This window comes from Grammomys surdaster, unplaced genomic scaffold, assembly GCF_004785775.1.
Source record: "Grammomys surdaster isolate TR1022 unplaced genomic scaffold, NIH_TR_1.0 125692, whole genome shotgun sequence".
Lineage (NCBI taxonomy): Eukaryota > Metazoa > Chordata > Mammalia > Rodentia > Muridae > Grammomys > Grammomys surdaster.
In genome coordinates, this window is record NW_021620528.1 from 1,799,113 (window position 1) to 1,813,327 (window position 14,215).

Below are 14,215 nucleotides of genomic sequence, written 5' to 3' on the forward strand. Positions count from 1 at the left end.
GATTTTCATAAAATGTAAAATCACATTTTCATAAAGTTGGCTAAATACCTAGGAATGGAATGATCCCATCATAAAGTAGGTATATTGTTATCTCTGTGAAGTTGTTTTTAAAGTTATGTTATGTCGATTAAAAATATGAATATTCCAGAAAGCTTATTGATCCATACCCTTGCCGTAGCATAGGAAGCACTGACTTTTAGCTATTTTACTAGGAACCACTACTACTTCATCATAGTTTATTTGAAATTCTCTTATGTCTTGTGTATGCTTAATCATTCCACATTCCTTGAGAGCTTATTCTCAAAATAGAATGTGGATACTTAATCCTTCCAAGTTCTCCTGAGAATTTATCTCAGAATAGAATTTACTCAAGATTTCCATCTCAAAAATTGGTCGCATATTAAGTCATGAGAATGGCTTATATTTTATGTTTAGGTTTCATGTTGAGTGTTTGTTTGCTGAGACTGTGCTTTTCCTACTCATTTTCATAATGGCATCTGTCGTCGTTAAGGTTTCCATTGCTGGGAAGTGACTGGGGCTTTTATAAGTGAAAACATGTAATTGGAGCTGGCTTACAGGTTCAGAAGTTTAGTCCATTATCACTATGGTAGAAAGCATGACAGCATGCAAGCAGGCATGGTGATAGATAAACAGCAGAGAGTTTATATCTATATCCTCAGGCAGCCAGAAGGAGACTGGATTCTGTATTGGACAGGACTTGGACATATTTACAACCTCAAAGCTCACCCCAATGACATATTTCCTCCAACAAGGCCATGCCTTCTAATACTGCCACTCCTTATTACCTGAACATTTAAACACATGGCACCCAAACCTATTCAGCGTCTGTGAAGAGAAAACACAGTATGACTCAGTCTATATTCTTTATAAATATTTTAGAGTTTGTGTCTTTTATGCTTCAAAATTTTCAAATCTACAATATTATGATCTTTTCAAATGTTTTCTTCTAATTTCACAGTTTGAAATTTTTTAATTTACATCTATTACTTTAGATTTTTATATTTGCAGCTTTTTAAAGTTTATTTCAGTGTAAAATGTGAAACTGTGGTCAATAGCCACTTTCTGGAACTTTCATCTGCTATTCTAGCGATTCTATTTTAATTTTTTATTATGAAAATATTTTCATATTTTGGTAATGACTAGAAACATATATCTAGACTCTTATATGTTCCTTTTTTTTCTTTCTCTAGAATTAGGCATTTCTTTGACTGCTATAGCTCTTCCTACAATAAACCCTCTGTTTTTCTGATTTCAAAAATAATGTTATACCTACTCTTTATTCTTTATGTTTTCATCGAACATTTAAAATCAGCTTTCCAGTTTCTACAATAACAGCAAAATATCTCTAAGGTATTTAGTTTTTAAGACACTATCTCATTGGGTAGCTCAAGCTAGCCTTAAAATCAAGTTCTTTTCTCAGCTTCAAGAGTGCTGGGAATACAGATATGTTTTATGAAACCCAGCAATTTCTGCAGCATTGCACTCTGCCACCCTGGGAAGAATATGTCTTCTGATCATAACACATATGTCTTTGTTTCTATCCTTTCAACACTCTCAGTCAGCCTTTGAACTTTTCAACAAGGCCTGCATATGTTTTGTCAAACTTATCTGTATACATTTTATGGTTTTTGTGCTGTTATGATGTCTCCTTTTCAAATTCAGCTAATTTATTTCTATTCAGTATTCTATACAGGCAATGTTATTTTTCCCATACTTTGTGTACTATAAACATGCTAACTTCAGCTACAAGCTTGCCTACCTCCTTTGTAGATTCCAACAGATTTCCTGCACTGATGTCCACAATATCTGAAAAGAAATTTTCATCCATTGCCTCAAATAGAATGTGTTTCTTTCTATTTTTTCCTTTAGTCCATTGACCATAGCATAAGAAAGTACCCAGTAGAAGTCATGAAAGCAACAAGCAGTCATGATTGTCCTCTTAATGTCAAAGAATTCAGGTTTTTTTGACAATATATATTTTTCCATTGTATGTGTATGTGTCTAGTACAGCTGCTCTCTCTCTCTCTCTCCCTCTCAATGAATATTCTAGTTATCAGATTTTTTTCCTTAACCTGATAAAAATGTTTAGTCACAGAGACACTTAGGATCTACACTTGCACTTCCCATGACAACTGCACTTACTTGTATTAGACTAACGTTTGGATACGTTACTATATATTCTTCTTTAGCTTTTTATTAAGAAAATGTCATTTGTATGATAATGAGTGTTGGGTTTTTTTTTTAAGTTTTGTCCAGGCTTTTTTATTGAGAAGATACTGGCCTAGTAGAGTAATTCAGAGGACTTCTATTCCTTTAATGTTCAATGATGAGAAGACTCCATCGTGAAAGAGGAGAAAGTGTAAACTAAGTAATTAGTCATTGATAAAATTAGAGTATTTTTTCAAAATGAATAATTCCCTAACTATAATATACACAAGGATCACCTGAAAATTCATTGAATTTGACCTTGTCTATGTTCAAGTTGTACACTATAACCATCCCTCAAAAAGGAGGTGAACCATGTGCTGAGCACACTTCTTCAAATTAGAAAATGTTTGCTAGAACCAAAGCATCAGAAACACCTGAGAACTTTTCCAAAACCAAAAGTTCTGTGCTCACTGAGGTGTGCTACTCAGTAACTCTCCAGGAGCAACAGAGGATGGTGTATCCTCTAGAAACTTTCAAGGTGATTGAAATGCACACAGAAGTTGAAGAACACCTATATAAATTAGTGAAAAAGCAGGGAGGAATGGAGAGTTAAAACATATGGAAGGAGGATGAAAATAAATAAGAACAAGTATGCTAATTTTGGCTGTTACTTTGGAATGTTGGACTAACGTCTCTACACAGGCATCTCTTAGGACTTGAGAAGCATCTGAGAGTCAGGGAAGTGTCAGTGAGTTAGATGTTTGAGGATTGTTGAGGCAGATGGATGAATCTATCTATATGAACTACTGAGTAGATGACATTGTAAGGAATTAATGCTCATGTAAGAAACCTGATTTTCAGCCTTCAGTTCTTACAAAGTATCTGTCCCTTAACATTATCTTCTAGGCATGCTATGAGATGCTCAAGGTGTTGCGATGGTTGCCAGTTTCTTGAATTTGCATGTGGGTATGTTGCCCAATGGATGAATGGGAAAATACATGGAAACAGTTACAGAGAGTATTTGCAAGTGGGTCAATGACTGTAACCATGTCTTATGGTTTTCATGCTATTTAAAGAGAAAAATGAAAACAAAAAGAATGACAATTTGCAAAGAGAAAGTTTTAGGAATGACGAATTCAACACTCTTGATAAGGTGTAGGAATTGTTTTCACAGGAATATTTTTAAAATGAAGTTGAGTGTAAATTTTAGTGACTGAAAATGTTTGTTACTTGGTGTGTTTTGTGATGACGAAAACAAGGAAGCACATTGGTGTAGAGGTTGGTGTCTATTGGGTGAGAACATGGACACAGAGATAGCTATTGATGTGGTAAACATGAGCTTTATATAAATACTTCAATATTAAAGTAGTAGAAAGATGAATAATGACAGAACTCAAAACCAGAATGAAATAACACAGAAATATGAGCACACAGAATATAAACTCAAAGTTGTTATTTGCATCAGAAACACGGAGGGACACTTACCTTCTAGGTCAATAAATAGAGCCCTACTCCAGTTACTAAAACATATGCTCCTACAATTTTAAGAACTCATAAAATTCAATTATAATATTTACTAAGTTGTTATATGAATGAGAGTGAGAGTACTTATGTGTCTGAACAGATATTAAAAGAAAAAAAATGAAAAGTAATAGATATTTATGGTATAGATCTCTACAAAGAAAGAGAATCATAGTATCTTCCTCATGTTTTTCTCCTATTCACAGCAGGAACAACCACAATCAACAATATTGTCTTTGAAAGACTCCTACCAGTTCAAAAGTACTGAGATGGAGATTGCTGCCTCTGTGCCCCACTAGCATCCATTCTAATTCTGTTTTTCAAATTCACAGAGAGTGAAGACGTTTATCAAAGGCAGGTGCTGTCAATTTCATGTATCATCTTTGGAATTGTCATCGTGGGCATGTTCTGTGCAGCCTTCTACTTCAAAAGCAAGTAAGACCATTTCTCTGGTGCTTAAAGGTTCCTTCTTAAAGAAAGATCTTTTTCTTTATTTTTTCAATTTCAGCTGCAAGCAGAGGGATTCTTTGCACCTGGGTGAAATAATGATCTGCAGAGAATTAAGGCCTTCTATGGACCATGATAAATGTATACAGGCATGTAGTTGGGGGGAGGCTCCTCTGATACACATTGTAGGGAAATCTCAGATACATGCAGTGATCGTTTGCACAACTTAATCACCTGTCTGCCTTAAAGGCTCAATGGCTGCCATTAAAGAACTAACTTCTCAGTTGGAAGTGGGGTGGGGAAGAGGGATCCTCTGCCATGAATTTAAGTCCTATCTACCATTGTCCATAGAAAAAATTTCCGAGGAAAAAAACAAAACAAAAACAAAAACAAAAAAACAAAAAAAAAATCTACACAAAAGTCTCAGTTTACTTTCAAACAGTTTTTGCCTTGTATTCATAAAATCTAAGCCACATTAAGGAAAGAATACACACATACACACAGACACACACACACACAGACACACACACACACACACACACACACACACACACACACGTACATTGGTTCAGTTTGGCATCCAGAACTTGAATATGCTGTGAATTTCACTTGCCAAGAAACTATCGTCTTGTGAAGGGACTTAAAGATGATTCATAAAGTAGAATTAAATATATATTTTATGTATGGAAATGTGTTCATAATGCTAGATTCAAATAAAAGAAAATGGTGGAATTATTTATGGAAATGATGTCATTTCCAATTAAAATAGCAATTGCACATCAATGTGTTAGTCTTTTGGGTTCCTAAGCCTTAGAGATATTGGCTTCAGTTTCACACCTGTGGCCTGCCTGAAATCATAGACAACATGAAGTTGCTTCTCTTTGGATCCCTGTTTTTCTGTCCATTTTCTCTTCCAAAAATGGTTACAGTTTATAACACCTGTCTGTAAGTCACATGTGTCGATTTTTAAAGGGAGCTATAATTATGACTTTAAATAAAACATATTGGGGCATGACTACATGATTAGAAACTATTATTTCAACAAACTTTTTAAAATGCTTTTAAAATTTGAGAAAGACTATAATAACCAGACATAAGTTTCTCATGCATTCTAGACCTAGTTCCCCTGTTATTAGAGTCTTGTACTAGCGTGGTATTCTTGTCACAATAATGCCCAATAATTGTATGGTATAACTAATGTCCCTAGTTTCAGCCTTCCTTAGGTTTGACATAATGCCTTCCCTTCTCTTCCCTTCCCTTCCCTTCCCTTCCCTTCCCTTCCCTTCCCTTCCCTTCCCTTCCCTTCCCGTCCCTTCCCTTCCCTTCCCTTCCCTTCCCTTCCCTTCCCTTCCCTTCATTTTCCTCTTTCTTTCTTTCTTTCTTTCTTTCTTTCTTTCTTTCTTTCTTTCTTTCTTTCTTTCCTTCCTTCTTTCTTTCTTTCTTTCTTCCTTCCTTTCTTCCTTTCTCCCTTTCTCCCTTTCTTCCTTTCTTTCTCCTTGATTGATGCCCTTATCCAGAATACCACATGACATTTTCTGCTACATCTCTGTAACTATTATCTGTGATAGTGGTGATTTCCAAACATGTACCTGGCACACTGGGCTTTTTAGTAATTAACTCTCAGCCCTGCAGCATCACAAGTTGTGTTGTTAATGTATTTGTCAGCTTCTATTTCCCTAAAAAAAACATGTGGAGGAGTCAGTGTGTAATGGAAACACTGTTTAGTGCCAGATTCCTCATGGGAGACTTACAGGACCAAACTGATGGAGAAACACACACTGGGACAATGTCTTCTACCTGCAGTAGCTATTGAGGAGCTATTGGCAATTCATGGCTGTTGGGGGGTGGGAGCTGGAGAGCCAGATTTCTTTAAGATTGCTTATTCTCAGAGGCTACCCATACTCCAATCAAAGGTCCTACACCCATGTGCATACAGAAAACACTAAGTTGACCTGACTTAAAAAAAAAAATAGAGACCATGAATACGGATGGGAAAAACATGGTAGGATATGATAGAGGAGAAATCTTGGAGAGTATGGGTGTGGATTTGATCAAAACATATTAGAGAATGTATGAGTATTACATAATGTAAAATAAAGTGGAGAATAGAAGAAAAGATAAAATAAAAGAGCTATAAAAATTGCAATAATAAAAATCAAAGGCCTTTCCAACTGGAATAATATTTCTCATCAAAGATCTGAAGTGAATTGTCCTTATGCTCCTGAGTCTAATGACGTCAAGTGCTAACTCCCTACTAACAAAACTGAACGTACACTATTATACCTGCTTCCTTTTCTCTAATATTAGAGATGAAAGAATTGGCTTGCTCTTAATTTTAATGCATAAAATATAAATACAGTATATCATTTAGAAGCCTCAATTCTAACAGGATCTTAAGAGACTTTTCATTGATCTCCAGATGAGTTCACTGGAGCATCCATTTGGTATACTGAGATGTAACCTCTGGCTATGGAAAGCTGGGGCTTTACCAAAAGCTCCATGCTTGAAGTCAGTTATATTATATTTCCATAACAACTCCGATATTGCTGTTCCAGTCTTTTTTTAGTTAGTTAGTTATTTTCTATCCTGATTGCAGTTCCCCTCCCTCCTCTATTACCAATCTTACCTTTCTTCACCCATCCACCTAATGTCCTCATGTCCTCAGAAAAGAGGAGCAAACCCTTGGATACTAAGCAGCCATGGTATATCAAGTTGCAGTAAGACTAAGTGCATCTTCTATTAAGACTAAACAAGGAAGCCCTGTTAGGTGAAATTGTCCCAAAGACAGGCAGCCAAATTAGATACAGACCCTGCTTCCCCTTTAAGAGTCTCGCATGAAGAACCAGCTTCATAACCATTACATGTAAGCTACTCAAGTCTTTTCTCCCTGTCTTGATACACTCGGCACTAAGTGACCTCATCACATGCTATCTTGACCACTGTTACTGCTCAGTTGGTTGCATAAACCTGGGGGCATAGAGCCTAAAAATGAAGTGGACTGAAGTCTCACACAACTTTATTCATGGCATCAGACAATTTATATTTTGAAGGTGTTACAGGGCTTAAGCAAGAAAGAATGAGCAGAGTTCACATGAGTTTAGGCTATGTACAGTCATGAGGACAACCAGTGCTTGATAGCATACTCTGGATAGTAATAGCAGATTAAAGGTAATATGATGTAAACCCACTCCTCTTTGCTACATCTGGGAGGAACATGGGAGCACATTTCAAGAACAACCCATGCTGTGGAGGAACAGAGGTCACAAGACTGTGACCTTATTTTGTAGGAGTTTTCTAGCAAGATCTTAGAATTTTCCTCACATAATTTCATGGATTACGTTCTGACATACAACCTCATATATAATGTAGAAGTATGGCTGAAACAAAAATGAAGGTAGGCAACATAAAGTAGCAGAAATGAAGACATCTTACAGTCAGAATGTTCTGGTGGGGATAACTGAATCCTCTAGCAATGCCAAAGAACAGTCGGAAAGGATTTCTAATCATTCCCAATGAGCCCACATGGTCCAATTTACAGAGTGTATGATGATTCATTCAAGCTGCTACCTATGCTTCTTTGGTTTCATTGGAAACAATTCTTATAGGTGTTTCTCATTACTTTTAACCTAGAGAAGGAAGAAGGATGAGGTTTCCTGAACTAGTCCTTAGTGAACTAAAAATCAATCACACAGCTCAACTCTAAAATTAGTTTCATGGTCAGGAGAGAATATGTGCATAGGTAGAATCAGAGATGAGTTATCAAAATCTGTAAAACAGTGGAAAACATGGGAATTAGAATTTCCATTAAACATACACACACAGACGCACACACACACACACACACATACACACAAAGTCAATAGCATCCTAATTCTTCCTGTGTGATGTGGTTTGTGTAAAATATTCTGGGTTGATGTGTATATTCTGATGGACTATTGTTATCTTCTGCAGCAATAAAAGTCTTTGTCCCAAGTTGTCAGCATACAAAAACTTGCTTTCAAGCAACCTGCTTTGAGATGCCATACCTGCAATAGTAGATCAATGTGATACTCTGAAGATAGAACCACAGGTCTACATTGGATTCATAACCAAGCCAGCTTAAAAATGCCTCATGAGGCTTGCTTGTTGTTACCCTTAGTGAACCCAACTCCAGTTTCTCTCACTCCACAATCCCCATTTCTTCACTTACAAAGAAGGTAACATTACATACATTTTCTGAGTACTACACCTAAGCCAAGGTCTGCTTCCTCAGAAACTCAGCCTATGACACTAGAAATGATAGATGCCAACTGGATTGTGGCATCTACTCTTCTACTGTGGACACCCCCTCCTAAGGCATTGGGCCAGAGATACCTATGACATGGTAGTCTGCTAAGCCTGAGTCCTTATATTATTGAACTGGGAGCATTTTAGGGTGCATGCACAGACCTTGCATGTAGTGACTGTTTTCAAAGGAGGAAAACAAACCAGTCAGATGTTTGTCATTTCCTCTGTTCCTGTTTGCTAAGGGGAGGAAAAACAAAAAAACAGACAAAGACGCTAGAATAATCCTCATACTCGTGAAAGAAGAAAACCAGGAAAGACAGGGATGGTAAAAAGCCAAAGCATACTCCAAATGAAAGGTCATTTATTCTGAAATATTACTGAGTCAGGACTTATATAATAAAAGTGTAGAAGAGAGATTATAAAAACAGATTCAAGAAGTACATTCATATTTTGTATGAATAATATTTCCATAAAATTGTACTTTTCCAATATCTGAATTATGCTATTACAGCAAAGACAGTGTTCCTACTATTTTTATTTCAGAGATGTAACTGAGTGTTTGCTTTGTGCTAAACCTTCTTATATTGCTTCATAATGGTTTACTTGGCTTTTCATTTCCTGATATCCAGTTTGCTTCTCAAAAGAATTCCTTCCCCCTTTATGTGGCTGCTGTGTGCTCCTTAAATGTTTATGCGATGAATTTATTTTTATCAACAGACTATAGATTTGTTGTTAATAAGTTGATAGAACATTTTAACAAGATTAAAGCAATTGAGAGGGCTAGACCTAAAAGTCCTCCCTCCACCCCAATAATTGAAAAGATAAAAGAAATGTTTAAACAGACAACCACTTCACACTGGGGTTTAAATTCAAAGATGCTCATTACTTCTGAATCTTTTAAAAAGTACCAGTGTTGTGTGAGAGAGGCAATTAGTACAATCTTTTATCTTTGGAGCAATGTCTTCATTCTTCTGTAGTATCCACAGCACTGAGCATGCTGGGTAACAAAAGGAAAAGAGAGGAACATTTTGCCTGTAACTGCCTTGGTACTCATGGGAGAGAGCGCTTATGAATTCAACTTACAGAAAAGGAAAAGGGCTCAGGGAAGTTTAGGTAATGATGAGAATAATGAAATGGGCAGAGAGAACATCCAGGTCAGCCTCTCCAATAACAGAGATCATGCTCTGAGTGCTGCCTGCCTCGGAAGCTTGTCCTGTAAGAGTCATTTTACCAGTGGGTCTGAGACCTGCAGAAGCAAACTTAAGAGAATGATCCTGCACTTACATTTTAGTCTAGGAATGATTGATAATTGCTGCAAAACCCTGGAAAAAGGAAACTAAATAGACAATAGTTTGGTCCACTGTCTTAGGGTTTTATGACTGTGGACAGACACCATGACCAAGGCATTTAAAAACGTTTACTTGAGACTGGCTTTCAGGTTCAGAGATTCAGTCCAGTATCATCAAGGCAGGAGCATGACAGCATCCAGGCCAGCAGGGTGTAGAAGGAGCTGGAAGATCTACATCTTCATCTGTAGGCCTCTAAGAGAAGACTGGCTTCCAGGCAGATAGGACTAGGCTATTAAAGCCCACGCCCACAGTGACTTCCAATAAGGCCACACCTCCTAATAGTACCATTCCCTGGCCCAAGCATATACAAACCATCACATCCACCATTTCTGTATAGATATTGAACGCTATAAACAATAGTCAATATATGTGGACATTTTCTATGGAAGTTCAAAGTCCTAGAGCAATCTCAACTTCTCCATTTAGAAGTTCAAGGACCTTATACAAATGGATGGACAGCTCTGAGTGGTGATTCTGAGTAGAGTATGAAGCAAGACTGAGTGGATTAAAACCCTTCTTGTCTAAATATTCTTTAATAAATTATTTCATTTCACCAGGCAGTGGTGGCACATGCCTTTAATCTGAGCACTTGGGAGGCAGAGAAAGGTGGATTTTCTGAGTTCGAGGCCAGCCTGGTCTATAGCGTGAGTTCCAGGACAGCCAAGGCTATACAGAGAAACTGTCTCGAAAAATAAAAAAAAAAAAATTATTTTGTTTCTTTATGCCCTGACACTCTCATCTAAATGAGTATAGTAGATTACCTCATTACAAAGGTTTATTGTGAAAATAAAAGTTGAATTTATTGAACTTTAAAACAATGTGTTGCAGATTACTGGGTAAGCATTAGCTTATTAAAGGTTAACTCTGTTAGAGAATAGATATACAGTTCAGTGGGAGAGGGTGTGATTAGCCTGCAGGAGATTCTAGGTTTGACCTTCAGGATGACACCAAAAAAAGAAAACATTAACTGCTTTATTATTTAGGATCTTGGTACGACCACCACTACCAACAACAACAAAAAGCTCTTCAAACAATAATATGTGCATAAGTTACATATATTGGAATTGTATAAATATTAGCGTTTTGACACTATGTTATTCAGACCCTAGCTCCAAATTTTAACTGCGGAATCAAATGTGGATCCTTTTAAAAGACCTTAAAAATTAGCATAAGGTATCTATGCAAATATTAATACACATATTCATATCTGCAGGAAACAAGCTAAGCAAATCCAGGAGCACCTGAAAGAGTCACAGAATGGGAAAAACTACAGCCTCAAGGCATCCAGCACAATGACGAAGTCTGAGAGCTTGATGAAGAGTCATGTCCAACTACAAAACGTAAGCTGCATGTCTTCACAGTCCTTTTGTTGCCTATCTCAGAAATTTTAGGTACAGAGGATGTCTTCGTTAAGGTTTCATTGCTGTGAAGACACATTATGACCATGGCAACTCTTATAAAAGAAAGTGTTTAACAGGAACTAGCTTACAGTTTCAGAGGTTTAATCCATTATTTCCATGGCGGGAAGCATGGCAGTGTGCAGGCATACGTGGTGCTGAGAGTCTTACATCCATACTGGCAGACACCGGGAAGTGGATGCTATGCTGGGCATCTTGTACATCTGAGACTTCAAAGCCCATTCACAGTGACATGCTTCCTCATTCAACACCACAGCTACTCCAACAAGGGGACACCTTCTAATAGTGCCGCTATTGGGCCACTCTCTATGGTCTTATGGGAGCTAATTTTATTCATATCACCACAAAGGGAATAAATAATCTGTGAGCAGAGTTGTATAATTTGTTTGGCACTGTAGCAATATTTGCTTAAATCATCTTCTAGTTATGTGAATGTGTGTGTGTGTGTGTGTGTGTTTGTGTTTGTGTATGTGTGCGTATCTGTTAATAACTGGCCTCTGACAGGGACAAGCATTTTGATTGTTCTATAAAGCACTTTTGGCCTTTACTTTGTGTCAGATATATGTCAGAGATACAATGTCATACTTCTGGAGGCTGATTCATATCCCAGTCAGATTATAAAAAGCAAGGAAAGTTGGTGGTTAGGGTTAACAGAGAAATGAGAAATGTGGTCACAGTATAGCGTCTTCTAGAGCAGGACTGATGCTGTATGTGGATCATAAATCCAGAAGACAAACACACACTCTGCCTGTTTCATTCTTTGGGAAGTACTTTTAGCCATTTGTGAGTTACATTGCAAAATAGTGAATTAGAGAAAATGGGATGCTATCTAACACATGCGGAGATATCCTTGTAGGGTTAATTCTCTGCCCCCACGTGAGATTATGCTTCCAGAATCTGAGGCATAAAATGAAAGAACAAAGGCCATGGTAGAAGCTGGGTGTTTGAGGATAATAGGCAATCACCCAGGACGCATGCATGCCCTTCCAAATGCCTAAATTGCTTAGAATTTGCACATCATTTGTGATTCTAAGAAATCATTACGCAAAAGTTGCCATTATGATGAGTGTAACAGATGTACTTAGCTGATTTAATGTGAAATTCATAAATCTGAATTGCTTCCCAGCAAAGTTTCCTTTTATTCATGGCAACATGCAGGATTGTTCTTTTCAGAAACAGAGAGAATGCCTTTGCTAATGATTTCTGATGAGCATAATCCCAGCACCTTCAACAACCACCATGATGAGGGGTTCAGTTCCTTAGCAACTGGCCCTGTGAAAGATAAAGCCGGACACCTGTTGAAGCGGAAGAAATAGATTGTAATCAATAACGTAGCATCAAATGGGAAAAGGGATCCAACATGAACTGTACTTCAATAGGTTAAACAGTAACCAGGCCTTGTAAAAGGAGGATGATGGGCCTAAGACAGGGCTGAACAAGGGCTTAATCAGAGGCAAAGAAGTAAGAGTGCAAAGGATTGGATGGTGTAAATGCCACCAGGCAGCTGTGTTGTCTGGCTGATCAATATTGGGGTCAGAAATTTACCTTTCCACAGGGCTGGGTGAGAGACTCTCTACCCTTTCTGATGAACCTATTCCAAAAAATGGCCTCTGGGTCCTCAAGAAAAACATGTTAGCATAAGAGATCTATACTTATGATCATGAAACTTTTTCAGAAAATACTTTGGGAAAAGAATCCAAGGACCTCTCATTAGGTATAGTAGGAACAACCCTGAAAGTCCTTTGAGGGTTCTTGAGTACTATTTTGATTCCAAGCAGGCACTTTAAGAAGGAAGAGTCATCAGAGGTAAGCAGAACTGATCTACTGGACTAAGTTAGTATTTGTTCAACTCTTTTAGAGTGGGGTAAACAGGTAGATAAAAGCATCCATGGTGCGAGGCTACAGTTTCTACAGACTATAGGCTATAATAAATGGAAGGAGGCAGGTCTGTAAGAGTTACTGTTTCCTATATGATTGCCACATACTCCTTTGAATTTACTGTATAATTGTCCACAAGGTCAGATCACTACAGTTTCTTCATCCATCCACTGTAGTAGGCAATCTGTTTCTTCTCTATTATTATTATAAATGATATTCAAAGGAAAAAATTACTCATGTTGCCTCCCTTCTCTTTCCCCTGAATAAAATGTGCTTGAAATTATAAAGAGAGAAATGAGCTGTCTATAGGGTTGTCAGCATTTGGAAGACCTTTGACACATATGATTTTAGTGTCTCTACCTCTCATCTGCCTCTTCCTCTTTCTTCTGTAGCCTATTGGACTTAGGACATTTGTTTTCTTCCTTTGTTCAAAATCTTTAATTTAGTTTCTATATATTTTCTTTTTAAAAAATTATTTTATTTATTTACATTCCAGACATTTCCTGCTCCTCGCTCTATCACCCTCCCACAGTTCCTCAACCCATTCCTCCTCCCCCTTGCCTCCAAAAGGGTACTGTTCCCTAACACTAGGTCTCCCCCTTCCCTGGAGACACAAGGCTCTTGAGGATTGAGTGCATCTTCTCTCATTGAAGTCAGAACAGAGAGACCTCTGGAACATTTGTACCAGGGGCCTCGGACCAGCCTGTGCATACTCCTGGTTAATTTAGGCTCAGTTTCTGGGAGCTCCCTAGGGTCTGGGTTAGTTGAAACTGTTGGTCTTCCTATGGGGTCAGTCTTCCTTTTGGCCTCTTCAATCTTTCTCCTAATTCAACCATAAGGATCCCTGACTTCAGTCCAATGGTTGGGAGTAAGTATCAGCTTATGTCTCAGTCAGCTGCTCATAGGGGCTCTCAGAGGACAGCCGTACCAGCGTCCTGTCTGTAAGCACATCATAGCATAGTAGTGTTCGGCCTTGGTGTCCCTCCCCCCATTAGATGGATTCCTAAAAAACAAGGACATCATGAATTTTGTAGGCACATAGATGGAACTAGAAATTATCTTTCTCAGTGAGGTAACTCAGACCCAAAAGGACATGCATGGTATATACTCCCTGATAAGTGGATATTAGCCAAAAACTACAGAATATCTAGGATACAACCTACAGAC

General features: G+C 37.7%; 1 protein-coding gene across 5 annotated transcripts in view; it reads left to right on the forward strand.

Annotated features, from left to right (window-relative positions):
- The window catches only part of Nrg3 (neuregulin 3), a 1,037,811-nt gene that overhangs the window by 998,680 nt on the left and 24,916 nt on the right, over positions 1 to 14,215 (forward strand). For all 5 annotated transcript variants that reach the window (XM_028788032.1, XM_028788030.1, XM_028788031.1 and 2 more), the window contains exons 5-6: positions 4,023 to 4,125; positions 10,966 to 11,092. In XM_028788032.1, the coding sequence (XP_028643865.1) occupies positions 4,023 to 4,125; positions 10,966 to 11,092 (230 nt within the window). The remainder of the gene's footprint in view (positions 1 to 4,022; positions 4,126 to 10,965; positions 11,093 to 14,215) is intronic.